The sequence below is a fragment of the Trichosurus vulpecula genome, chromosome 7 (assembly GCF_011100635.1).
Source record: "Trichosurus vulpecula isolate mTriVul1 chromosome 7, mTriVul1.pri, whole genome shotgun sequence".
In the NCBI taxonomy this organism is placed as follows: domain Eukaryota; kingdom Metazoa; phylum Chordata; class Mammalia; order Diprotodontia; family Phalangeridae; genus Trichosurus; species Trichosurus vulpecula.
The window spans coordinates 132,284,207-132,310,129 of record NC_050579.1 but is presented as its reverse complement, the minus strand read 5'-3'; the positions used below and the strand labels follow the sequence as shown (position 1 = coordinate 132,310,129).

Here is a 25,923-nt window from a genome sequence, read left to right as displayed (position 1 = left end):
AATTTTATCATTTCAAAGAAGTCATCCTGAGAAGCTATACACTTATTCCGTTAGTGCTTCTGTAACACAAACTCTGAGGCTACTCTCCCAAAACCCTATTCATACTGGCAATCTGGATCCCTAGAGCTCAGCTACTATTTTTCCCCTTAAGAATAAAGCCAGGCCTCAACTAGTGTGAATAATGAATCCCCTGAAGTAGATATATTATTCAAATTTGCACTGCATATTTCCATTTCACTGAAGCCAATTACCATATTTTACATAATGATAACTTAAAATCATGAAAATTTGAATGTATGCTACCATTTCATGGGATTTGTTTTTTGTACTAATCAGAGCTTAGCTATAACCTTAAGGAGTTAGTTAGAGGGCAAGGAAAAAGTCCTCATATAATAGTCCATGAACCCCCACTGGTGTGCTTCCCCATTGATTATCAATTGATATCAATTAGCCAGAGAGACATGATTAGCTCCTATAAATAGATATTTGCTAAAATGGTATAGTAGCAACAGTTGGTATCAAACAACCCCCTGAACTAGGGATATACACTCCAATAAGTATGTATAGAGGACATTGGTAAGTGGGCTTAGGCTTAAAGAATATATGTAACAAATGTATAATTAATGGCTTCTGCTTATTGGAAGACCATTTCTCCCTTTGTGGAAATCTGATGAAGTTTTTATCATATATGGTGCAGCTTTCTGTTGTGTTCCTTATAGGGTCTCAATGTAGTCTTTCCTATTTCTATCTAGTTTGTCTTGGGCTCCTCATATATAGATGGTGCTATGAGTCACTGTTGTTTCAGGGACTCTACCAATAAGTTCCAAATCTTCCAAACTTTCTAAGTTCACAGGGTCTTCCTCCGGTTAAAGAAGTAAGGAGGACATGGAGGCTCTCTTGTCTCTCCCCCCACCTCATTCTGAATCTTTCTCTGGCTGTTCTAGTTTGTGACTTGAATGATGAGTTTCAAACCATTTCCCAATATACTTCCTATGTAACATCTTTTTATTTCATCCAATGGCTTTAATTCTTTCCGAACTTATTAAGGACTTTTCATACCTAGCTTCAACAACAACAACAACGTTACCACTGTAGTTGGATCTTAAAATATATGAAGGGGTGTAAAGTGTAAGAAGTCTAGAAAGATAGAAAGGATTCAGGTTACAAAGAAATTTAAGAGTTAAACAAGAATTTCTGTTTGATTCTTTAAGTTAATAGGGGACCGCTATAGTTGACTGAGTAATGGAGTGACATGGTTAGACCTATGCTCTAAAAAGATCACTTTGGCAGCTTAGGGGAAAACAGAGTAGAGATTAGATTAGAGATCAGGAGGAGACTAGGGCTGCATATTTAAAACAGTCCCTTTCCTCGGGGACCTAACAATCTAAGGGAGAAGACAATACACAAAAGGAAGCTGATGGGGGAGGGGATGACACCAGGAGATATGTGGCATGGTGACCTTTTGTTCAGTGGCACTGAGACCAAGCGGAACTGCAGATAGATAGTAGAGTGATAAGGTTGTAGAGATAGGTTGGGGACAGATGATGAAGAGCTTCAAGTGTGAGGGAAGTTATATTTGCTGCTGAAGTAATTAGGAGGCCGTGGAGCTTATTGACATGGTCAGATTGGCACTTAAGGAAAAGGACTGTTAGCCCTGTGGAGGATGGACTGAAGACATGTACAATTGAAAAGGTAAGGGGATATATCAATAATCAAAATTAGCAGATGGAAAGTGGAAAGATGATGTTAGAAGCCACATTACTGAGGGTTTAAAAACAAATGACAGGAGATGACATGAGGTACTCATTGTAGGTGGGCACAGAGGATAGAGTGCAGACCCAAGTTCAAATCTGGCCTCGGTCACTTACTAGCTGTGTAACACTGGGCAAGTCACTATTTGCCTCAGTTTCATCATCTGTAAAATAAGCTGGAAAAGGAAATGGCAAACTAGTATCTTTGCCAAGAAAACCCCAAACTGGGTCGCAGAGAGTTGGATGTGACTGAAACAACTGACCAACAATAAGTTTCTCAAGTTAAACAAAATTTAAGGGGAAGACTGTTTTATTATAATGGTAGTTAGTAGGAATAAACAAATCAAGTGAGGGATCTTTAAGGATGAGAGAGATATAGGTGTGTTTGTAAGCAGCAGGAAATCAGCCAGCAGATAGAATATTGAAAATTAGAGAGAAAGTCAGCCAGTAGATAGGATATTGAAGATTAGAGAGAGAGCAGGCTTAAGCTTCCAAAGAAAATAGGAGGAGAGGGCACCTATGGTGCATGTAGATTGGTCTTGGCAAAGATAAGGACCACCTCTTTGTTTGAGACAAGGATGAAGGGGAAGTAGTAAAGGAAGATCCCTCAGAGTGATGTAAGATGAGGAGCAGGGAAAAAGAGGAAGCTCTTAATGAGCAGCCTCTGTTTTTTTTCCCCCATCAAATATGAAACAGGGTCCTCAGCTCAGGTTCCATGGGAAGTTTGAGGAAAGATATGAAAAGGTTTAAAATAACCACTGTGTTGTGTCATATAGTGATGTCTCTGCAGTAACTTCCCACTGTTCAAACGTTCTTTCAGGATAAATGTGTTTCTTTTTCTAAAGTTAATTCTGTGGCCATCAATCTAACAATTAATCATTTGCTTAAATGAGCAAAATCTCTGACTTTGACTTTTTTTTGGAGGGGGTAGGCAGGGCAATTGGGGTTAAGTGACTTGCCCAAGGTCACACAGTTAGTGAGTATCTCAAGTGTCTGAGGCCAGATTTGAACTCAGGTCCTCCTGATTCCAGGACTGGTTCTCTACTCACTGAGCCACCTAGCGGCCCCGACTTTTGACACTTTCATTGATCTTCAGGTGACTGGACAACTGCAACATGCATCAGTATAAACATCTTCCTAAGTCCAGGCAGGGGTAGGGAACCTGCAGTCTCAAGGCCACATGTGGCCCTCTAGATCCTCAAGCATGGCCCTTTGACTGAATCCAAGCTTCACAATTCTGTGGCCTCGAGGCTGTAGGTTCCCCATCCCTATGATGTTTTAAGCCTTTTATGCCAGTCTGAATCTCACGCCCAGCCTAGTACTTCATCCCCCTAAGTTTCTTTATACATTTCTTATTTAGCTATTTAAATTCTAAAATGAGATATTAATTCTCTCCTCTAAATGGACTCCTGGTTTTCTGTGGACATGAAACTTCTGGTCACTGCAGCTGGTAGCACAAGATTTACTGGTCATCCTTGAAATGACTATTGCTTCAAATCGAGACATACTGCAGCATTTCCCCATAATGAACATTCATTCCAACCCACACAAGAAAAAGAGGCTCTAAATACTTTGCTCCAGATACTTGTATATACAGCACCAAAAGGGATCAAAAAAGTTTCCTGCATCATGTAAATGGAACAAAACACAATTATTTCTTGAGTCGTGTTAGGTAGGCAAGGGTGAGGGTGGGGTGGGGAGAGGCAGAATACAGAGGAACTAGGAGATAGAATCTATCCCTTGAAGGAATTTAAAATCTAGTTAAGAGCTTCCAGTTCAGTTAAAAATTTCAAGTGTTCTTTCAAAATCCTATATAGATGTTCTAACCGTAGTCTGTCTGTGGCTGTGTCAATTAGCTCACTGACAGAACCATTACAGAAGTGTTTTGATCACATTCTGTAATCAACGTTACCAGTCCTTGTTCTTCAACAAAGTGCTTCAGCTCCAGTCACTGGAGTGTCTTGCATGTTACCTCAGCTGCTTTGAAACAGATGATGTTAAATTGAATGAATGAATAAATGAATGAAAAAAGTTTATTAAAAACTAGAAGTTGATACAATCAACAACCATAATTAATTTTGCTACTTAACACAAAAGGTCTCTATCTGAGTGCCTCAATCTCTGTGTCTGTCTTTATGTCTCTCTGTGTATGTGTCTCTCTCTGGCTTTCTGTCTCTTTCTTTCTCTCTTTGTCTCTGTGTGTGCCTGTCTCTCTTTCTCACCAAAGTTATTACAGAGCCAAAAGGAATAAGAAAAATTGCAGAGAGAAAACTTGGAAGCATCTTGCCTACCTAGTACAATGCCGTTGCAGCCTCTAGTAGTAAGCATTAATTGAAATGAGTGAAGAAAAGAAATAAACATTATCAACCCTTGATTAAAACTTGGTTCGTACTATTTTTTTTCTTTCCAAGGGCACTATAAGGAGAGACAAGTGTATTATAGCCATTTTTTAGATGAAAAATATTTAAATACTTGAATAAAGTTAATGGAGATTACAAAGGAAGCAATCCCTTTTTTAATGCACCACAGAGTAGATAGAATACTTCCTCAGAGTTTAGTGGATTTATAAATGGCCATTGAAATACACACATACAAGAAAAATACAACTTCTCCTTTTTTGTTTTTCAAATTTTACTTTTAATGTCAGCATATAGTTCTATGTGTTGAAAAATCATACTTGATAAGAACAAAATAGAGCTATTACCTATGTAAAACCGCAGAAGATGTATGACGTAGAAGTTGGTATTATGATTAGAGCTACAGATAAACACAGATGTATGGGGAATTAGGGATATCATGTTCAAAAGCTGAACAATGAAAGAAAGACCTCTAATCCTTCGAGTCTGGCCCAGACAAAGAAGAGAGTGTATTAAGTGAATCAGAAGGAAGAGATGTACAGTACTCAAGAAACAATGTAGGCAATTATAGTGTGATAGAAGAAGACATAGATTAGACAGGCAAGAAAGCATCCAATTACCACGTAGAGAGAGGGGGAAAGGTTAGAATAGATCATCTGAGAGAGAAAAAAGAAATAAGATAGGAAAAACCACAGGAGAGGCAAATGAATAACAAGAATGACTCCGAAGCATAATTGAGATAGCACTTCCGAAGGGGCATCTTTTTTTTTCTTTTGATTCACATGACTACCTACGTATGTATACAGGTATATAACCACAAATGAAACTGAAGGAGAAATGTGAGTGAGAAGAATGGTAATTAATTAAATAATTAGAGAACTGAGCAAAAAGGCATGGGAGTTGTATGCAGTGTAAGTCACAGAATCTCAGAATCTGAGGGTGAGGAGGGACCTCAGAGGGCATCTGATCCAACTTGTGTCGCCTACGTAACAAGTCAATGGCCATCCAGTCACAGCCTGAAGCCCTCTCTAGGAGGAAGGAACTTACTCCTCCCTGTCAGCCCATTTTTAGATAGCTCTAATTGCTAGGAAGGTTTATTCCTTTTTATTTTTGTTTCTTTATATCAAGACTAAATCTGCTGCTTTAGCTCCCACCCATTGCTTCTATTTCTTCCTTCTGCAACCAAGAAAAACAAGTCCAAATCTTCCATGTGACAGCCCTTCAAAACATTTAAAGACAGCTATACTATCCATCACCCTGCCCTCTAGCCCTTTTTCCCCCTCTGAAGCAAGCACCCCCATTTCCTTCAATTGAACCTAATATGGAGAGATTTAGGAACCTTTACCATCATTGTCACTGTGTTCTGAATAGGAGGATTTGGAGGAAAGGGAAGAGAGAATAGACCTTGCCCATGTAAAGTAGTGAGAGAGAAAGATAACAAATGAGTAGCCTGATAATCATAGGTCCAGACTGCCTTCCTTTACTACCCCCAAAAAATTATGTAAAAAGATTTTAGATATGAATTAATTAACTATAGATGACAAAATTACCTTCTTTTTGTTGTTAATGTTGCTGTTCAGTTATTTCAATCATGTCCAGCCCTTCGTGATCCCATTTGGGGTTTTCTTCGCAAAGATACTGAAGTGGTTTGCCATTTCCTTTTCCAGTTCATTTTTCAGATAAGGAACTGAAGCAAACAGGATTAAGTGACTTGCCCAAAATCACATAGCTAGTAAGAGTCCGAGGCTAGATTTGAACTCAAGAAGATGAGTTTTCCTGATTCCAAGTCCGGTGCTCTATCTACTCCACCACCTAGCTGCCCTCCAAAATTACCATCTAGGGATGTGAATTAGGATGGAAGTTACAGGGAGGAAAATTTTGGCTCAATGAAAGGAAAAACTCCATAACAAAAAGAGCTATTGAAAACTGGAATGAGTTTCATCAGGTAGTGAGTCCCCTGTCACTGATGGCATCCCAGTAGAAGATGGATGACCACTTATTGGAGACACTAGAGATGGGATTCAAGCTTCAAGTCAGTATGAGACTAGACTACTAAGGACTATACCAACACTCAGATGCTATCATTCCATAATTCAACTCAGAGGAAGCTACCTGTTTACTGATATAGAAAAAGAAATAGGAAGGGAAGAAATGCCTTAAATGGGTATCTGGGTGGAATAGTTATATGGAGAAAGTTGGACATACTTAAAGAAAAAGAATAGGTAGCTGAGAAAGCTCTTAATGAAGAGAGAAAAAAATATGTAAGGAGTTGGGGGTGATATTGATTCTCCATGACTGGAAGAAGGTAGTTGTATCAATAAAAATAATTAGATTGTGAGTTCCTTGAGGTTAGGGGCCATTTTTGCTTTTCATTTTGTCCCCCAGAAGGCAACACAGTGTATTAGCAAGGCAATAAACACAACATTGATGATAATTGTGAAAATGCCTATGTAGTTCTGTATTGCAAAATGAGAGACTCTCCATATAGAAGGTAGAAGGAGTAAAACATTTATTCACACACCAGAGGATCAAATCCCATATCGAATAAGTCCAGCCCATCCAAGCAGCAACCAACTCCCAAAAACAGGAAGCTCACTTTAACATAACAGCAAAGAACTTAAAACACAAAATCACAGCATGGAGCCTCCCCATCTCATTAGCCTTCTGCTCCCCACTGCTGGGGCCTTTCCACCAACACAGACTCACAAAACAGCTACCTTATCTGCTCTCTCTCTCAGCTCTAACTGCTCTCTCAGCATTTCCTGTGACACACTTTCCTTTATCTCTCAGCAAGTTCCCCTCACCACATGTGACTTAGACTTCCTGTGATGAAAGCAGGTCACATGGGCCTATTAATGGGTAGGAAAGATCTTCAAATCTAAATTGTCATTACACACAGTGCCTAGCACTTTTTTAGTTAGTGCTTAATACTTCTTGGTTTGACTTGACTTAACAGGTCATATTTATATAGCACTCTAATGTTTGTGAAATACTTTACGTATTTTATCTCACGTAATCCTCACCACACAGCCCTGCGAAGTTGATGCTATTATTATTCCCATCTTAGATAGAAAACCCACTAAATGACTTGTGGGGATCACACAGCCAGTATGTCTATGAAGCCATATTTGAACTCAGTTCTTGCTGACTCCAAGTCCAGTGCTTCAGTCACTCTGTTGCCTCACTGTTGTAGCTCTGAAGTAGTAGGACAGAGAATTTGCTTTTTAAGACTGGGTAAAGGGAAGAGTATATGAACTAGATTTGAGAATCAGTGTGAAAATCTACCCAGTCTTTAATTGTTCAATCATTTTCAATCATGTCTGACTCTTGACCCCATTTAGGGTTTTCTTGGCAAAGATAGTAGAATGGTTTGCCATTTCCTTCTCCAGTTCATTTTACAGATGAGGAAACTGAGGCAAATAGGGGTAAGTGACTTGCCCAGGGTCACACAGCTAATAAGAGTCTGAGGCCAGATTTGAACTCAAGAAGATGAGTCTTCCTAATTTCAGGCCCAGCACTCTATCCACTGAGCCTCCTAACTACCCTCCAGTCTTTAATACCCAGCTCAGTTCCTACCCCCTATATGAAACCTCCTCCAGCTATTCTAGCCCACATTGTCATCTCTGTTCCTCTCAACAATTATTACACTCATATCAAGTTCCACAAAAGTGTTCTTTCTTTCATAGATGTTTATTTTTACTCCCTAGCAATCAATCAGCAAGAATTTATTAAACACCCACTATGTGCCAAGCGCTGTGATAGGGTTACAGACACCAAAATTGTGATCTTCAGGATAGGGACCAGGACTTCCCCTCTTGATTTCCCAGGAAACTTAACACAATGCTGAGACTATAGTTATTAATCATTTATTATTTATTAATTAGGCATATGACAATGAGAATTTTTACATAATCATAATCCTTTTCTTAAATGATGCTTTCTTTGGTCTTTTAAAGAAGACTACAATGATAAACTTTGATTTTTTATTGTCTCCCTTTTCTTCTTTGCTTTTTGAGTTTTTACATTAAGATGAAAAAGCATTTCTAAAACACCCACTCTTGGTCAAAATGCTTTATAGTACAGTTTAAAATTAGGTATAATTACAGTGATGGTGTTTTCCAAACCAAACATTGAGGCTTGACCTGGTAGAACATTCCATTAGAAAAGGCTTATCAAAATTACACTTTATTTTCTTGAAATTGAGACTGTACCAGAAAATCTGGGATGTGTGGTAACTGTAGGTTGTCGTAGGTACTATTAAGAATATATTTGTTTAGATATGAATTCATACAATACACTCTTCGGCCAATCTTCTTTACTGTTTACATTTTAAAATTGGGTAAGCTTCATGGGAGAGGGAGCATATTGAAGGTTTTTTTAAAATTTATTTTGTCTATAAAGGACTTTGTAAATATTATCTGAGTACTTATTGCAATCAAATGAGCAAACGTAAGTGTCAGCCAAGGCCAAATTTCTACATCTCATCCCAGTTCTGTCTTTCTCTCTTTGCATTATACCCACGCCTTGTCTTTTAGTCCCAAAAGTAAACTGCTTAGTAGTCCCGCAAACAACAATTATTGTTTCCTAATAAATAACTCCAATCATCAAAATTAAAATTCCATACTAGTGCAGTGTTCATTCTCTAGGTTCTGAAACCAAAGGGAAAAATAATCTGAAATCATAATTGATTTGACAAGTGCATCTGCCTCTGAAACCTGTGAACCATTGCTTCTCCACCATCTGCAATTCAGTAGCTTATCTGAGCACTGAGGAATGCACACAATATCAAATACTCAAAAGCCAGACCTAAATTGCTGAGGAGAATACTAAGGTTTTGAGTCCCCATAAAGCAGTTGCATATTAAAGTTTTTTTAAGTCAATTTGCATAGGTGTGCCCCATGTATATAATCAGAAAGTTGTCCCTGATTCCTTCCTTTAGCCAGTGCAAATCTACTGTCATGAAAACCTGCCTATTCTATCCCTAAAACATCTCTCCCACATATCGCCTCCCTGAGCATTCCCACTGCCACCACCCTTGTTCAGATTTTCATTAACTCACTCTCTGCATTAGCCTTCTAATCTCCTTGACTACAGACTCTTCTCTTCAGTTTATTTTCCACATTGCTGCCAGATTAATTGCCTTAATGCATACCTCTGTTCCCCTCAATTCGGTTCAGCAAACATTTCTTAAACTTGTATTATGTGCCAAGTGCTTTGCTAGGCAAGAGATATTCAAACACAAAAACAATATAATGCTGTTATAATCTATAGCTAAAAACAAAATCAAACAAACAAAAATCTTCATTGGTTTCTGTCTACCTAACAAACAGTGCCCAAGCTTTTTAGCTTAGCATTGAAGACTCTCCCTCACCATTCCCCTGAAACAACATGGCTCCAATGTATTCTTCACTTTAGCTAGAATGGACTTTTACCACCCAATTTTGAGTCCTTTCTCATCCCTAAGGCTCCAGAAAGAATAAATCTAGAAGGAGGCTAATAGGAATTTATTGCCAACACCTACCACCTCAACTGGGGTGACTGAAATTATGCATGCTTTCCTTGTACCAAACCTACAAAAGTCAGTAGGTTAGGAGTGTGAGAGATAGGTAGAAGAAACTGCTTTTCCAAGCATTTAAATATAAATACTTATCATTCTCAGAGTTTGGTCTAAGAAAGACAAACAGAATTAAGCTGTATGAATGTTTGTTTCTCAGAAAGCAGGTGGACATGCATATGAATACATGGGAGCTACAGTCAGTGGTAACTGAGCTCAATAAAAAAAAAAGGTTAATTTGTCTCACCAAAAGATTTCGGGCAGCCCAAGAAAAATGTAGAGGAAATCCTTTGGCGAGCCATAAGTAAGGAAGTGTTCCCTCCTTCCTCCTCCCTGACTCAGTTTGCCTGTGTCTCTTCTCAGACAAAATTATAGTTTCCATAGAACAAGAGAGTGCCCCCCTAAGAGGTCTGGTTTTTGTCAGTCATAAACAAGGGACTGTCATAAAACAAGAGAGTGTCATAACAAGATAGTGTCTTAACAAGAGAGGGCCGTAAAAAAAAGAAGTTAACAAGAGATATGCCATTAATCAACATAGTGTCCAGTTCAAGGCCCCTGGTCTTTATCAGTCATAAATAGGAGAAAGCCCCTGATCAGTTTAATCCAGTACTGAGGTTGCTGACACAGCAGGAAAACTTTGGTATCTCAAAGGATCATTGGTATGTTAACTCAGAGTGAGCCAAAATGTCCTTTTCTAGTTTTTCAGCCTCTTTTAGGTGATGTAAGGCTCATGTGAGCCTAACATATTTCATACCACATTTTACTTCATTCCAGTAATAGTCACCTGTCTATAAGCAAGTCCCCCACCCCTGACTCCCTCTCAATTTTGACAAGACCTAGTGACTTTAGTTATAATAACCAACGTTTTTACAGTTCTTCAAAGTTTGTGAAGTACTTTATATACATTAGCTCATTTTTCACAGCAAGATAAAAGATAGAAATTACAGGTATTACTGTCTCCATTTTAAAGTTGAAAAAAAAACCTCTTTCAGAGAGATCAGGTGACTTGAGCATGGTTTCACAGCTAGTAAGCATCAGAGATAGGATCGGAATACAAAGCTTCTTGACATCAAACTCATCACCTCATCCACTATTCAACTCTACCTCTCTGACTTTCCCAAAATCAACCAATGACCATGGTTAGTTATCAGAGGTTCATTCCAAATCGTCTTCTTCCTTCCCCAAGCACATAACACACCTTTGTCCATGCCATAGCCTACACCCATAATGCTCCCTACATCTCTGCCTGATAAAATGCTGCCTCTAATTCCAGACAAAGGACACGCCCCCACTCATGAAGTATTCCATCAGAAATGTTCTCTCCATCCAATTAATTGTCATAGTTTCTTGTTTTATACTTATCATGCTCTGCCTTGTTTTGCATTTATCCGTATATGTGTTTTATCCTATTAGATTTTAAGCTCCTTATTGGTAGGGTTCAAGATCCTCCCTACTGCTAATACAGTTCTGTATAAATTAATCTAATTTAGTCAGGCCTGGTCTCAACATTGTAAAACCCTCACCTCTATGGAACCTGACTGCCTCTTGTCATATCGTTCCAACTAGTGTGTTTTCAAGAACCAATTAATGATGTTAAATGGGCTATGCCTGCGCTCTAATTTAAATAATAATAAACTTTCAGCAACCTTGTACTTAACCTCCTGGGCCTCAGTTTTCTCATTCATCAGAGGAGGTTTCACTATAAGCCCTCTGAGGTCCCCTCTCTAACTCTATATTCCTAGGAATGAGTCTGGAATCCCACCTTAAAGTCTGCAGCTGCCCCACCTTTTCGCACTACTGCAGGAGCTGGTCTTGGCAGTGTGGCTCATTCCTGAGAGCTTCAGACAGCGTCTGAGAAACTGAAGGGTTGTCACATTTAACATCTACCCCAACCATCAAAAGGCTAATCTCCTCCAGCTGGGAGAACAGTCTCTCTCCTGGTCTTTTTCTTTTTTTCTTCAAGATTTTCTCTCAAATTAAACACTCAGAAGCAAAAATTAAATCAAAACAGAACATCAACCCGTTCATAATTACTTTGTTTCCTTCACATATCAAAAGCAATGACATATGAGAGAAGTGTGGGATTTCTTGCCTCTTATCTTGAACTTCCTTGAAATAGTCCTTTTTAAAAATTGTATTCTGAACTTAAGAAATGAAATATGCATTTTCATAGTAGAATAGAAAAAAAGATAATTGCACATGAAACTGAAAACCTATTATGTACAACTTGCTATTCCTTTTAAATATACATGTGTTAAAATTATCATGTAACATCTTTTTTTCCTTTTTTTCTGCCCTTCCCCCCTTCCATCGCTACCATTAGACACAAGCATGTGTGTGTGTGCGTGTGTGTGTGTATAAAATCATTCTATATACACTTCTATTTATTAGTTCTTTCTCTGGATGCAGATACTGTCTTCCTCCATAGATCCTTTGTAGTTCATTTTAGTATTTATAATAGTCAGAATGTCTTAGTTGCTCAAAGTTGTCCTTAAAACAATATTGCTGTCATTGTATACAATGTTCTCTTGGTTCTGCTCATTTCGCTCTATGAACCTTACTCTCCCTTCCATTCTGGAGGCTACCACACAGTGGCAAAGGATTGCAATATTCCAACTGCCTTCAAGTATTCTTCCTCAAAGAGCTATTCTTTTCTTCTAAGTATCTATTTTTTATTTATATGCTGCCCATCAGAACACTTTTTAAACAAACATGTGGCACTTTTCCAATTCAATTCAGCAAAGACTCATGTGGTGAAAATAGAACAACCCTTGCCCTCACAGAGCTTACATTTGGGGGGGGATACAATGTGCAAACATAAATGGAAATATAAGATAATTTGATAAAAGTAGAAAGGCTAGCAGCTAAGGAGATTTCTAAAGGAGGAGTTTCTTAGGGAGTTATCTTTTCCTTTTAAGTGCTCCTTTTTTAATGTATACATAACCCATCAGAACACTTTAAAAACATATTTGATACTTTTCCAATTCATTCCCAAAGATAAAGAAACCCTCAATTCTTGCCTTTGAAAACCTTGAGTTTTCTGAGGAATACAATTAGATAAATATAATATAATCAGAGGAAGGAGGGATAACTAACAATAAGAGGGATCAGGAAAGGTTTTGCTTCCTAGCACCTGAGTTAAGCCTTGAAACTAAAGATTCTAGCAGGCAAAAGTGAAATGGATAGAACACCTAAAGGTTGGGGGGGGTGGGGTTTCAGTGCTGATTTTGAAAGAGAATCCACATAGACAAGAAGGGGAGTAATGTAAAATAAGCCTAGAAGAAAGGAATCTAGAGATCTTTTAAAATTATTTATATGCTAAACTGAGAGGTCTTATTTTATTCTAGGGGAAATACAAATCTACTAAAGGATTGTCAGGTTTGTTTGGTGTGGGTGACAGTTAGAGCTCTCCTATTGGAAGATTAATTGACAGTTCTGTGAAGGTTGACTTTTCGAGGGTGAAAACCAGAAGTGGGAAGATCAGTTAGGAATCTGCTACATTAGTCTATATTGGTTGCTACATGCATGGAGAGGGGATAATGGATGGAAGAAATTTTGGAGTGAGATAACTGACAAACTTGGCACCTGGTTGGATATAAGGGGTAGAGGAAAATGAATCAGGGATGACTGATTGGCTCTAGGGGGAGGAGAAAGATGATGATTAATCTGGGTGGAGCAAAGATGGCAGCTGGAAAACAGGGACTCACTTAAGCTCTCCCCCAAATCCCTCCAAACACCTGTAAAAAATGGCTCTGAACAAATTCTAGAGCTACAGAACCCATGAAATAACAGAGGGAAACAAGTCTCCAGCCCAAGATGGCCTGGATGGTCACTGGGAAGGGTCTATCATACTGTGTTGGGAGCAGAGCAAAGACCAGTGTGGGCCACAGACCAGACCAAAAGTAGGGTGGAGCAGGCCTAAGGGCCCTGAATCACTGAATCACGTCTCAACCCACAAACGCCAAAGACAATGGAGCAGGTTAGTGGGAAAACTGTTGGATCTGGGTGAGAGAAGTGTGTGGTCCAGCCTGGGGTGGCAGCAGAGGTGGCACGGCAGCAGTAGCAGGAAGCTCCAGCAGCTGCTTCCAGAGTCCCTGGCCTACCCAATGGGAGGAATCAAGTGGCCGATCAGAGCGGGAGTGCAGGGTTTGCTTTGCTGGCACAGGGTTCTCTTGCTTTGCCCTCCTTGGATCTGGGTCTCAGTCCTAGTTGGTGGTTCTTGGGGGAGGAGGAACAATGATGTGGCAGAGTTGTCTGTAACTGTGGAGTAGAAGTAGCTCTGAAAACAGCAGCACAAGGCCCCTAAAGCTTGGGACAAAGTACTCTCTACTCTAAGAGCAGTCATACCATGACAGAAAGCTCAAGGGTCAATTAGTTGGCTGGGCACATTAGCAGGTAGCATAAAAGGACCCAGACTCAGACTCTACGATCTTTTTTTGGTGACAAAGAAGACCAAAACATACAGCCAGAAGAAGTCAACAAAGTCAAAGAGCCTAAATCAAAAGGCTCTAAGAAAAATATGAATTGGTCTCAGGCCATGGAAGAGCTCAGAAAGGATTTGGAAAATCAAGTTAGAGAAGTAGAGGAAAAATTGGGTAGAGAAATGAGAGTGATGCAAGAAAACCATGAAAAACAAGTCAATGACTTGCTAAAGGAGACCCAAAAAATACTGAAGAAAAAATAGACTAATCCAAATGGCAAAAGAGCTCCAAAAAAGCCAATGAGGAGAAGAATGCCTTAAAAGGCAGAATTATTCAAATGGTAAAGGAGGTCCAAAAGATCACTGAAGAAAATATCATCTTAAAAATTAGATTGGAGTAAGTGGGAGCTAGTGACTTTATGAGAAATCAAGAAATTACAAAACAAAACCAAAAGAATGAAAAAATGGAAGACAATGTGAGATATCTCATTGGCAAAACCACTGACCTGGAGAACAGATCCAGAAAAGATAATTCTAAAAAAGAGCCTAGACATCATATTTCAAGAAATTTTTAAAGAAAACTGCCCTGATATTCTAGAATCAGAGGGTAAAATAGAAATTAGAAGTATCTACCCATTACCTCTTGAAAAAGATCCCCAAAAGAAAAGTCCTAGGAATATTGTAGTCAAATTCCAGAGTTCCCAGGTCAAGGAGAAAATATTGCAAGCCACCAGGAAGAAATGATTTGTGTATTGTGGAAACATAATCAAGATAACACAAGATCTAGCAGCTTCTACATTAAGGGATTGAAGGGCCTGGAATATGATATTCCAGAGGTCAAAGAAGCTAGGATTAAAACCAAGAATCACCTACCCAGCAAAACTGAGTATAATACTCCAAGGCAAAATATGGATTTTCAATAAAATAGAGGACTTTCAAGCTTTTTTTTTTCAAGCAAATTTGACTTTCAAATACAAGAATCAAGAGAAGCATGAAAAGATAAACAGGAAAGAAAAATCATAAGGGACTCACTAAAGTTGAACCATTTTGTTTACATTCATACATGGAAAGATGATATTTGTAACTCATGACACCTTTCTCAGTATTAGGGTAGTTGAAAGGAATATACATATATATAGTTAGAGGGCACAGGGTGAGTTGAATATCAAGGGATGATATCTAAAAAAATAAAATCAAGGGGTGAGAGAGGAATATATTGGGAGAAGGAGAAAGAGAGAGATAGAATGGGGTAAATTATCTCACATAAAAGTGGCAAGAAAAATCAATTCTATTGGAAGGGAAGAGGGGGCAGGGGAAAGGGAATGAGTGAATCTTGCTCTTATCAGATTTGACTTAAGGAGGGAATGATATACACGCTCAATTTGGTATCTTACTCCACAGGAAAGTAGGGATAAGAGAGTGGGGAATGATAGAAGGGAGGGCAGTTTGGGAGAGGAGGTAATCAAAAGCAAACACTTTTGAAAAGGGACAAGGTCAAGGGAGAAAATTGAATAAAGGGGGACAGGATAGGATGGAGGGAAATATAGTTAGTCATTCACAACATGGCTATTATGGAAGTGTTTTGCATAATGATACATGTGTGGCCTATGTTGAATTGCTTGCCTTCTCAAGGAGGATAGGTGGGGAGGGAAGAAGGGAGAGAATTTGGAACTCAAAGTTCTTGAAACAAATGCTCAAAAAAAGTTGTTTTTTACATGCAACTGGGAAATAAGATATACAGGTAATGGGGTATAGAAATCTATCTTGCCCTACAAGAAAGTAAGGGGAAAGAGGATTAGGGAGGAGTGGGGTGACAGAAGGGAGGGCTGAATGGGGAAAGGGGAAATCAGAGTATATACCATCTTGGAGTGGGGGAGGGTAGAAATGGGGAGAAAATTTTTAACTCAAAATCTTGTGGAAATCAAGGTTGAAAACTAAAAATATTAAATAATAAAAATATGAAAAAGATGATGGTTAATCTGAGGAGACTGAGAAGGATCAATCAAACATGCAGGAGAATAACTAGGAGACGGTAGTCTCACAGAAGCCAAAGGATCAAAAAGTGATCATGGTTAATACGTGTGGCCAACACAAAGTCAAAAGGATGAAAACTAAGAAAATGATCATCATATTTACTAATTAAGAGATTATTGGTAGTCAATGTCATCATGGAAATTATATTCTTTATAATATCCAAAGAAGAGTACTCCACCATCTCATTGGACAAATACATCCCATTTTTTCACAACTCAGTCAAAAAGTTCTTATGGTTTAGAGATTTTTCCTAACTTTCAGCCTTGCTACTTCCTGCCAAAATTTAAGTCAATTTCCTCTGAACTGTCCTTGATAGAAACAGAGCAGATAATCACTCGCATATGTATGTGTGTGTGTTTCTTCTATATACTTGAACAGTTTTCTTTATATAGAAGAATTTAAATATGAAATCATCTAAATTGCATATTCTCTTGGCACATTAACCATAGTGGAAATATGCCAAACTTGTTTTCTAGAATTAGTCATTTGCTGAACAGAGCATAAATGAAGCAGGTCAGAGACCATGTCAGTGATTTTTAAATTGCTCTTCCTTCCTAGAAAATATCATCCCATATCTTCTTAGAACTCATACTTTCTGTGAATATTAACGATAATCCCTAATAATGAACACTTTTCCTAGGAAAGAAATTTCTAAGGGAATATTCAGAAATAAGATAAAAAAAACATAGAGCCAGTATCCACAAATAATAATGCTAGTAAACATAAAGGGAACATAGATTGAAAGCTAGAGGAGACCTTCGAGATCATCTAGTCCACCTACTTAATTTTACAGATGAAGAAACTGAAATCTAAAGAAGTAAAGCCAATTACCCAAGGTCACACATATATTGTAGCCAGGATTAGAGTCCAAGGCCCATGACTACAAATCGAACCCTTTCTAGCACTCGGAGTTGATAAAGATGCTTTTTGATTAAAAATCCTAAAGGGCTTCCTGGACTGACAAATTGCTTAGTACTTGGTTATATCAATCAATCAAAAAGTATTTATTCAGCATGTACCAGACATTATGCTAATAACTGGCGATATGAAGACAAAAGTGAAACAATCCTAGCCTTCATTGAGCTTAGAATTTAATGAGGGAAATAGCATGTACACATATAAGTATATAATATATGTATACATGTATACATTTCCCCATGACAGAATTTATGTATTTTTATCAATTACTACCTCTGAAGTCCAAGAAAAAAAATGCCTAAAGTTCTTGTTACTGAGTATTCCCATTACAATAGAACTTTTTGATAAAGTAGCTAAAAATTATATTCTAGCACAGTAGCTTAATTTATATGACACATATGCTATAAACATTGCCCACAGACTTAGATACTCTATTTATGAATATGTATGAACTATAATTAACTAGGAAAAATATTCCTAAGTGCTTCTTCACTAGTCCTGAGATTAGCAATATGCTTCAATGACATCAAGTAGTGCTAAAAAGTAAACTCAAAATTCTAATAAATTGAAACTGCTTCATTCAATCCCTCCCACAATCTTTGTGTATATAATCTCCATTTTGCCTCCATGAAGTTGGTCAGATCCAATATAGCTCAGATTGGTCTGGCCCGCTTTCCTTACAGGCGTCGCAAGGGGTGGGATCTTTTGGCACAGGCCTATTTGGCTAACTCTTAATAAACTTTATCTTTTCCCTTGGCTGAGAAAGCGTGAGTCGAATTCTTTTGGCAGGACCCAGTGTGTCGGTACTTTGGGGTGTCAAGCACCCCTCACCCCAAACCCTCATCAGGCTTACTCTCTAAACTTATAAGATACACATCACCAACACATATTACGATAGATCTTTTTATTCAAAATGGCAGTGCTCCTCTTGAAGTATTAAGGCCCCATTAATTTATTTCCCAGAAGAATTCAAAGGAATAATATAATTTTCCACTATTTTAAGATGAAAGGACCCACAGAGAGGATGATCCAGTCATCAGTCCCAGGATAATTGCTCAAAGAACTAGAACACAGAAGTTTGCAATTTTAAGTGAAACTTTTGATGATTTCAATTAGAATTGAGATCTATCATATACTTATAGTGCTCAGTAAAATGTAAACCCCTTATGGACAGGACTGTTTCATTTTGGTGTGTGTACCTAGTCCATAGCACAGTTCCTAGAACATAAAAAATAGTTGTATTGTTTGCTTGCTTGCTTGCTAATGCCTCATATATCCAGAAAAGCAAGGGAATGAATGAAATATTCCACATTTACCACATAACTTAAGCTTATTGCTTCCAACATCAAAACTTATCTCATTTTGGCAATTTGTGACAGAACTCTTTCTCAAATGCATTGCATGCTTCTCAGGCTTCTTAAACAGGGGCTTTTTTTTCCTTTTGTTGATGGGTGGAAATCTGTAATTTCATCAGACTAGGGAACACTTAATGAGGGAACTTCTTCCTACCAATGCAGATTGCTCTGCAATTTATAGTCTTAAACAGTCATATGGAGCATAATTTAACATTTTTGATGACTCAGGACATAATTATACAGATCAGTTATTGCACTTTGTGAGAATATTCCACAAACCCAACCCAGCCCAAAGAACTTGCCTTTAGGGGCTATTGAAATATGTAGAGCTTTTTTCCCCTGCAATAAATGATCTCATGCCATTGTATTCTTTAGTTCTTGTGTATATTCTTTTGGGGGGGTGTTAGTGTGGGGGAGTTGTCTCTTGACTTATCATCAGGTTGTCTCTCCTTGCTGCTATCACTGAACAAATATCTACTAGTTTACCCATCCCCACAACCATTTTTAATTTATTACTACTAACCCATTAGGGAAACATGTCAATAAGCTTCTTAGAACTATGTGTTAACTAGTAGTAAGTAGGCTATGAATTAGGGCCTAAAGGAACTCACCTATCAATATCTCCTTTGAGATTATGTCATATGAGGATCAGTCTAAGGAACTAAAAATAACCTGGAGCAGAGGGGAAATACTTGGGAGAGGGATTATGATAGCAGTCTTTGAAGATTTGCCTTGTGGAAGAGAAATTTGTGTGAAGGAGGAACTTGTGTTTGTGGCCTCATAGTACTGATAGGAATAATGGACAGAGGAGATGCACTCCCTCTCTCCATTGAGGCTCCATGGGAAGACTAGTGGAAATTACCAACTCCATGTGTGACCTCCAGACTTAAGCTGTGTCTGCATTTCACATGGGTGATTCAGTGATAGAATTCTCACCTGCCATGTGTGATGGCTTGCAGTTTCTTCTTAATCTCTCTTCTGCACTATATGTTTCAGTCAAATTGATGTACTGACATTTTCCCATACCACCTCCCACTTCCATGCTTCTGCCTAGGCTATCCCCCATACTTAGGATGCTCACCCTTCTCACCTCTGCTTCACAGAATCCCTAGGTCCCATGCCGGCTCCAACATGAATTTGCCTCATCATCCAGGAAGGAGGGAGAAGGGAAGGAAGGAAGGAGGGGAGGAAGGAAGAAAGGAAGGAAGGAAAGGAGGGAGTGGGGGGGGGGAAGAAGGAAGGAAGAAAGGAAGGAAGTTAGGAAGGAAATAACCATTTATTAAGCATTCACAATGTGTCAGGGATTGTGCTAAACACTTTACAAATATCTCATTTGATCATCATAACCTTCTTGGAAGTTAGTTTTTATTATTATTCCCATTTTAAAGTTGAGAAAATTGAGGCAGACAGAGGTTAAGTGACTTGCCCCGGGTCACATAACTAATAAGTGTCCAAGGCCCAACGTGAATTCAAGTCTTCCTGACTCCAAATCCAGCCCTCTATCCACTGTACCACCCAGCCATGCTATAGGTAACACAACTAATATCACCATTTGATAGAAGAGAAAACTAAGGCTTATGATCACAAAGGGAGTCAGTGTCAGAGGTAGGATTCGAATCCAGCTCCTTTGACTCAAAGCCCAGTGCTCTTTTTTGCAGACTGTGCTGCTTGTCTATATTGTTACTTATTTCTTCTCCAATATGTTGTCGTTCTGTTGTTTAGTTGTTTCAGTTTTGTTCAACTCTTTGGGGTCCCTCTTGGGGGTTTTCTTGGCAAAGATACTGGTTTGCCATTTCCTTCTCTAGCTCATTTTATAGATGAGGAAACTGAGGCAAACAGGCTTAAAGACTTACCCAGAGTCCCATTAAGTGAATGTCCGAGGCCTCATTTGAACTCAGGACTTCCTGACCCCAGACCTGGCACTCTACCCATTGTGCCGCCTAGCTGTCCTATCTTCCATAAATGTACTTCTAATGTACTCTAATCAATTTCATAAAATTACTTGATGAGTCCCGCAGTTCCTAAACTTGTATGGGATTAATTGCTTTAAATGTGTTTCTCTTCTGCATTTTAATGTAGAATTTAACTACAAAAGTGCTTAATCCTGCAACTTGTTCTGACTTAAGATGCAAAGGATGAGATTGATAGAATCTGATGGTGACTGCAGGAATCTTTTCAGTACACTGTTATGAATGGGATGACCTGAGTTCCATTCATTTGTGGTTTTTTTGTTTTGTTTTGGGTCCAGACCCATCATTTCATTGGTTCAAGGAACTGACTTACATAAACTCCCTCAGCAGATGCAGATCAGCAACTTTCCTATCATGTGCAATCTTGGAGAATTTCCTAAGGGGCCCTGAGAGATTAGATGATGAAGAGATTTGTTCATTCAGCCAGGATATGTCAGAGGCACTTCTTGAATCCTGACTCTCCAGCCTTCAAGACCAGATCTCTATCCACAATACCATATTGCTTTTCTCCTTTTGGATTCAGAACTTGAACAATAAGGGTTTAGAATTCTGGAACGTTTTCTACAAACTAGAAGTGAATGTAATTTAAAATCTGTGCAGAAAGGGCTATTTGCTTGTTTCTTGGCATGAAGGGTTTACAGAATGAGATGTCCAGGAAAAATCAGCTCAAAAATTTGTCATCTTTCATATTTCAAAGCTACTCTCTGGTTATCTTCCCAATTATCTTTGTTTCACTTTTATCTAATTTTGGTTTAAAAATAAAATATGTGTAGCCAAGAGTCCTTTGTGGTTCAATTCAAAGTTGCTATCATGAAGCAGTTTTAATCTTGTATTCACGGATTAATTTTTGTTGTTGTGGTTCAGTCATTTTCAGTCATTTCTGACTCTTTGTGACCACATTTGGGATTTTCTTGGCAAAGATACTGGAGTGGTTTGCCATTTCCTTTTCCAGCTCATTTTACAAACTGAGGAAACTGAGGCAAACAGGGTTAAGTGACTTGCTCAGGATCACAGAGCTAGTAAGTGTCTGAGGCTAAATTTGAACTCAGGTCTCCCTAATTTCAGGCCCAGCTCTCTATCCACAGCTCCACCTAGCTGCCCCATTGATTTGAAATAGAAGCAGCAGCAGCAGAAGACAAAGAAGAAGACAAAGACGAAAAAGAAGGAGGAGAAGAAGGAGGAGGAGAATAAGAAGGAGGAGGAAAATAAGAAGGAGGAGAAGAGGACAAGGGGGACGAGGGGACAAGGAGGACAAAGAGGAAGAAGCATTTTTTTTCCTTTTTCTGAAGAGTTGGCATGACTGGCAGAACACAGGAATAACACAAAGCCTCATAGTGGAGAAATGATTCTGGCCAGCACCAGAACAAATCAGAAAATCTATAACTTAATACCTTAGCTTAGAGGCAGTTCTTAGTATGCTCTCCCCTCAACCCATACCATCACATTAGAGACACATTTGTCATAGATGCTGTCATTCCAGGCTGACCTGACCATAGAACCAGGGGTATGCTGGAGCCAGCTCAAACTGACTCCAGAGAGCCAACTGTTAGATTTTCAGTGTAAGCATTTACACCTCAAAAATTAGCAAATGCTACAAATCAGGACTCAATTATTTTTGGTTGATTGGCTAGACTTAAGAAAGTGATGGAAAAAATATTGTGTGTCCTGTATATATTCTTTTTCCCTGAATAACCAGTTGTTGAATATTTACTAGCATACCACTGCTTAGAACCCTGGTCCCTATGCCATTAACAGGAAACTGGCCATGAAGATAAGTACCAGGACACCCTTCATCATCATCATCACCATCACCACCACCATCATCATCATAGCAGGCGTTTATATAGCACTTTAAGGTTTGCAAAGCACTTAATGTACATTACCTTATTTGGTCCTCGCAGTCATCGCAGGACATATTATCCTCATTTTCCAGTTAAAGAAACTAAGACTGAGAGACCTTAAGTGACCTGCCTGAGGTCACACAGTGAGTTAGTGTCTGAGGCAAGATTTGAACTCAAGTCTATGTAATTCCAGAAAAAGTATTCCATCCACTGTACCACCTAGTGGCCTCTCTCACTAAGTGGTATCTGCTCTAACAGCCCAAACTGAGACACCCTTCCTCCCTTACCTTCATTCCGTATGGATTCAATAGATGACCCATGGCATGCCATCTGTTGCACATTTCATTCTTCATTCATTCACTCAGTAATAACTCCAGGTTCACAAATACACACAGGGTCCAATTTAGCCACCATGCCAAACAGGATTCAATCAGCATAGTGGATAGAGGGTGGGTAATTAGCAGTTGCTAACTATCCACACAAATGCTGTCTCTTTCCCACACAGTTGTGTGCCTTTACCTATTCTTCAACCATACAGCAGATCGCATGAATGGTCTTAATCAACAGTACTCCTAGGCTGGTACTGGGTATGCTGGGAATATTTGTTGCTATCTCTGCTTCCTCTCTGAGATGCATCTGGCATTACGCTATTATTTTAGTTATGTGGAAAATTAAGATAATTGGGATGAGAAAAGCATACTAAGGTTATTAAAGTCATTTCTATTCTTTGTTCCTAATTTACTGATAAATTGCTTTATCTATTTTAATTGGATTATTATCTGTACAATGGTCTTATAAAATGCATTAAATTCATAAAGCAATAACATTTTGTTCATTCCATCTTATTGGAGTAATGGAAGACAATTAGGAACTTATCAACTATTACTTGATATTTCCACGATTTAACCCAGAACTCTGTTTTTATGATGGCAAACCATTCAGCTTATACCAAAGGAAAATGAATATTTTAGGTACATGATATTCTTTCTTTTGTTCATAGGCCTCTGGTCCTCAGGGTTCATTAAAGGATGATGCCAAAGGTTCTCTTCAGAAGAGCTTCAGAGTTCTAAATGAAGCTAAGAGGCTAGCAAATGACGTTAAAGGTAAGCATGACATCCATTTATTATATAAAGTTGAACTGTGGTCACATTTGGTGAAAGAACTTCTTTTATATTTTCAGACTGAACCTGTCATTATGTTAGTATTAAGAACTACCCTTGAGGAAATTCAAAACAATGCAGATCTGTATCTACTCTGCAATGTCTAGTCTTAGTAAGCTCCTTAGGACACCTAGACATTATGTAACTTGCTCAAGGTCACACAGCCAGTATGTTCAAATATGGGACTTGAACCCAGGTCTTCTAAACTCTGAGGTTGGTATACTATCCAAGACATCATCCATCTTCATCTATTTAAGAACTGGAATATTTTTTAGAAGTTCTTTTGATACATGTTTAGTTATGTGGCAATTCTATGATCTGTTAGCTAGAGCAACTTTCCTCCCCAAATCTCTAAATACTTTATGTGTCATAAAGCATCATTATGTATTTTCACTTCTATGATGTGAACCCATAATTCCTTATAAACAAGCTCTCAAGAATCACTTTGCTTATTTTCAAATGAGGCAGGATAAGTTTTTAATGGTGGGAATCAACATTACGCTTTATCTTAAAAGAGGAAAATGAGAAATGACCGAGCCAATTTCAGTTGGATGAGACATTTTGGCAAGTGAGGTATAATTGCCTACCTGAAACTTTCAGCTTTGTTACGGTGGCACACTTTCCAAAGAGGCTTTCAGAATTTTGGAAAGTTTTTTTTAAAATTTTCAAACTACTTCTTTCTTATTCAAGGAGCAATTATTTTGATTCGGGTTGAATTTAAGACTATAAAACCACTGAACGGTGTGACACCTACCTTTCTCTTTGGTATTGTGTATTAGTTCTGTTTTTCTAAACACCCATTTGTAGATTATTATATGTTTCTTTTGCAGATTTGTTTATTGGCTTGTTTAAATATCTAAATATCTAAATATTTATCTAAATATCTAAATTTAAATATTTAAATATCTAAAACACAGTTGTATTTTTTCATAGCCATACATCATAGCTATTCATCATTAATAATTTTAAGCTGTCTAGGATTTAAATGAGATTACTGTTTTTTCGTTGTTTTTTTAAATAAAGCATCAAGTCTGATAGAATGTCTCTTTCATTTCATTGGTTCTGAACCTAGATGAACTTTTTAGTTTGATACTAAACAGATCAGAGAACTCACAGGGACAAATGAGAAGCAAACAAGTCTAATGTTGAAAGAGCCTCAGGCTCACATAGAAGTATAACATGAAATGGAGTTAGTCTGATAAGAACAGCATATCAGAGGAGCCTGGTTTGAAATGCAATGCATCTAGACAAAATATTAAGTCTGATTGATTCTAAATTGCAAGGTAGCAGAACAGTTTGCAGAATGTCCTTTAAGCATTTTTCTCTGCAGCCATCCCGAAGTATTGGGCAGACTCAAAAGTATTCTTGGTACAATGTAACTGGCAGCTATGGACAAACAGTTTAGAAAGGCAATAAGTGATTAGTATCTGCTGAATTGTGTCTTAACCCCATAAAATATCTACTGAGTTGTTTTAAGAAAACTTCATTACCCTCAGGAGTTCACTCCTATAAAAATGAGAGAATGCCTCATTCCAATTCCATGCTGAAAATCCAAACTCAGCCTGGACTGTACATAAGGCATACATCTGGTCCAAACAGATGCAACCCTAGAGAACATCAGCCTAAAAACATATATTATATGCCAATGTATTTTCCTAAGTGACCACAGTTTTCCAGTGGATTTCAGTCTAGAGAAAAATTAAAGACCATGTAGTTTTAATATTGATGTAAAATTTTCAATGCAGAGGACTTTACTATTTTTGAATATTTGAACTCTCCCAATATATTTAACTTTCCCAAAGTATATGATGTTGAAATGTTTACAGCTACCTCTTTAAACCCAAAATCTATCTACAATGAGGTGGAAACAACGCTTGAAAGTTAAACTGAAATTTAATACAAGCTAACATAGTGTCACATTGGAATTTGAACCATAAGTCCTTGATTTCTTTTATATAATTAATTTTGCAAATGTTAATGAAAGTTTACTAATTTGTATGACCGTGCACATCTCTTTGCTCTCAGCTTCCTCATCCGGAATGGGACTCAACCAGATGACCTCTAAGGTCCTTTCTAGCCTTTGATCTCTGATCTCATCAACTGGATAGACTTCAGTGTGATACTAGTATACATTGCAAATATAATGCATGATGAAGACATTAATGCTCATACACCAAATCAAAATCAATTTAACATATTTCAGTATCAACTCATTCACAGTTCAGCTTTATTCAGCATTTGAGGACTGAATTAATCGGACCTATTCCAATATTGATCGACACAAGATATTAAAGTGCAGAATCACCCACTAGGCAATAACACTACCTGCCACAAAGCAATCAAATCAGAATTAGCATAATCAATAAAGCACCCAGCATTCCAGAACAGCTATCAAAACATAATTGAGTGTTAGGCAGCATGTGTGTTAACTTCAGGTTAAACCAAATAAGCCTCCCTATTATTATCTAGAATCTTCAACGTTAATTTTGTGTTTCTGTCAGACTGCCTACAAAGCATTTATAGACTTCAGCAAGGACTAAATCAATCAAAGGAAAAGATGTTA

General features: G+C 38.1%; 1 protein-coding gene across 7 annotated transcripts in view; it reads left to right on the top strand.

Moving 5' to 3' along the window:
* LAMA2 (laminin subunit alpha 2) overlaps positions 1 to 25,923 on the top strand; it is a 777,226-nt gene that overhangs the window by 645,889 nt on the left and 105,414 nt on the right. For all 7 annotated transcript variants that reach the window (XM_036766214.1, XM_036766215.1, XM_036766213.1 and 4 more), the window contains one exon: positions 23,201 to 23,303. In XM_036766214.1, coding sequence (XP_036622109.1) covers positions 23,201 to 23,303 — 103 coding nt within the window. The remainder of the gene's footprint in view (positions 1 to 23,200; positions 23,304 to 25,923) is intronic.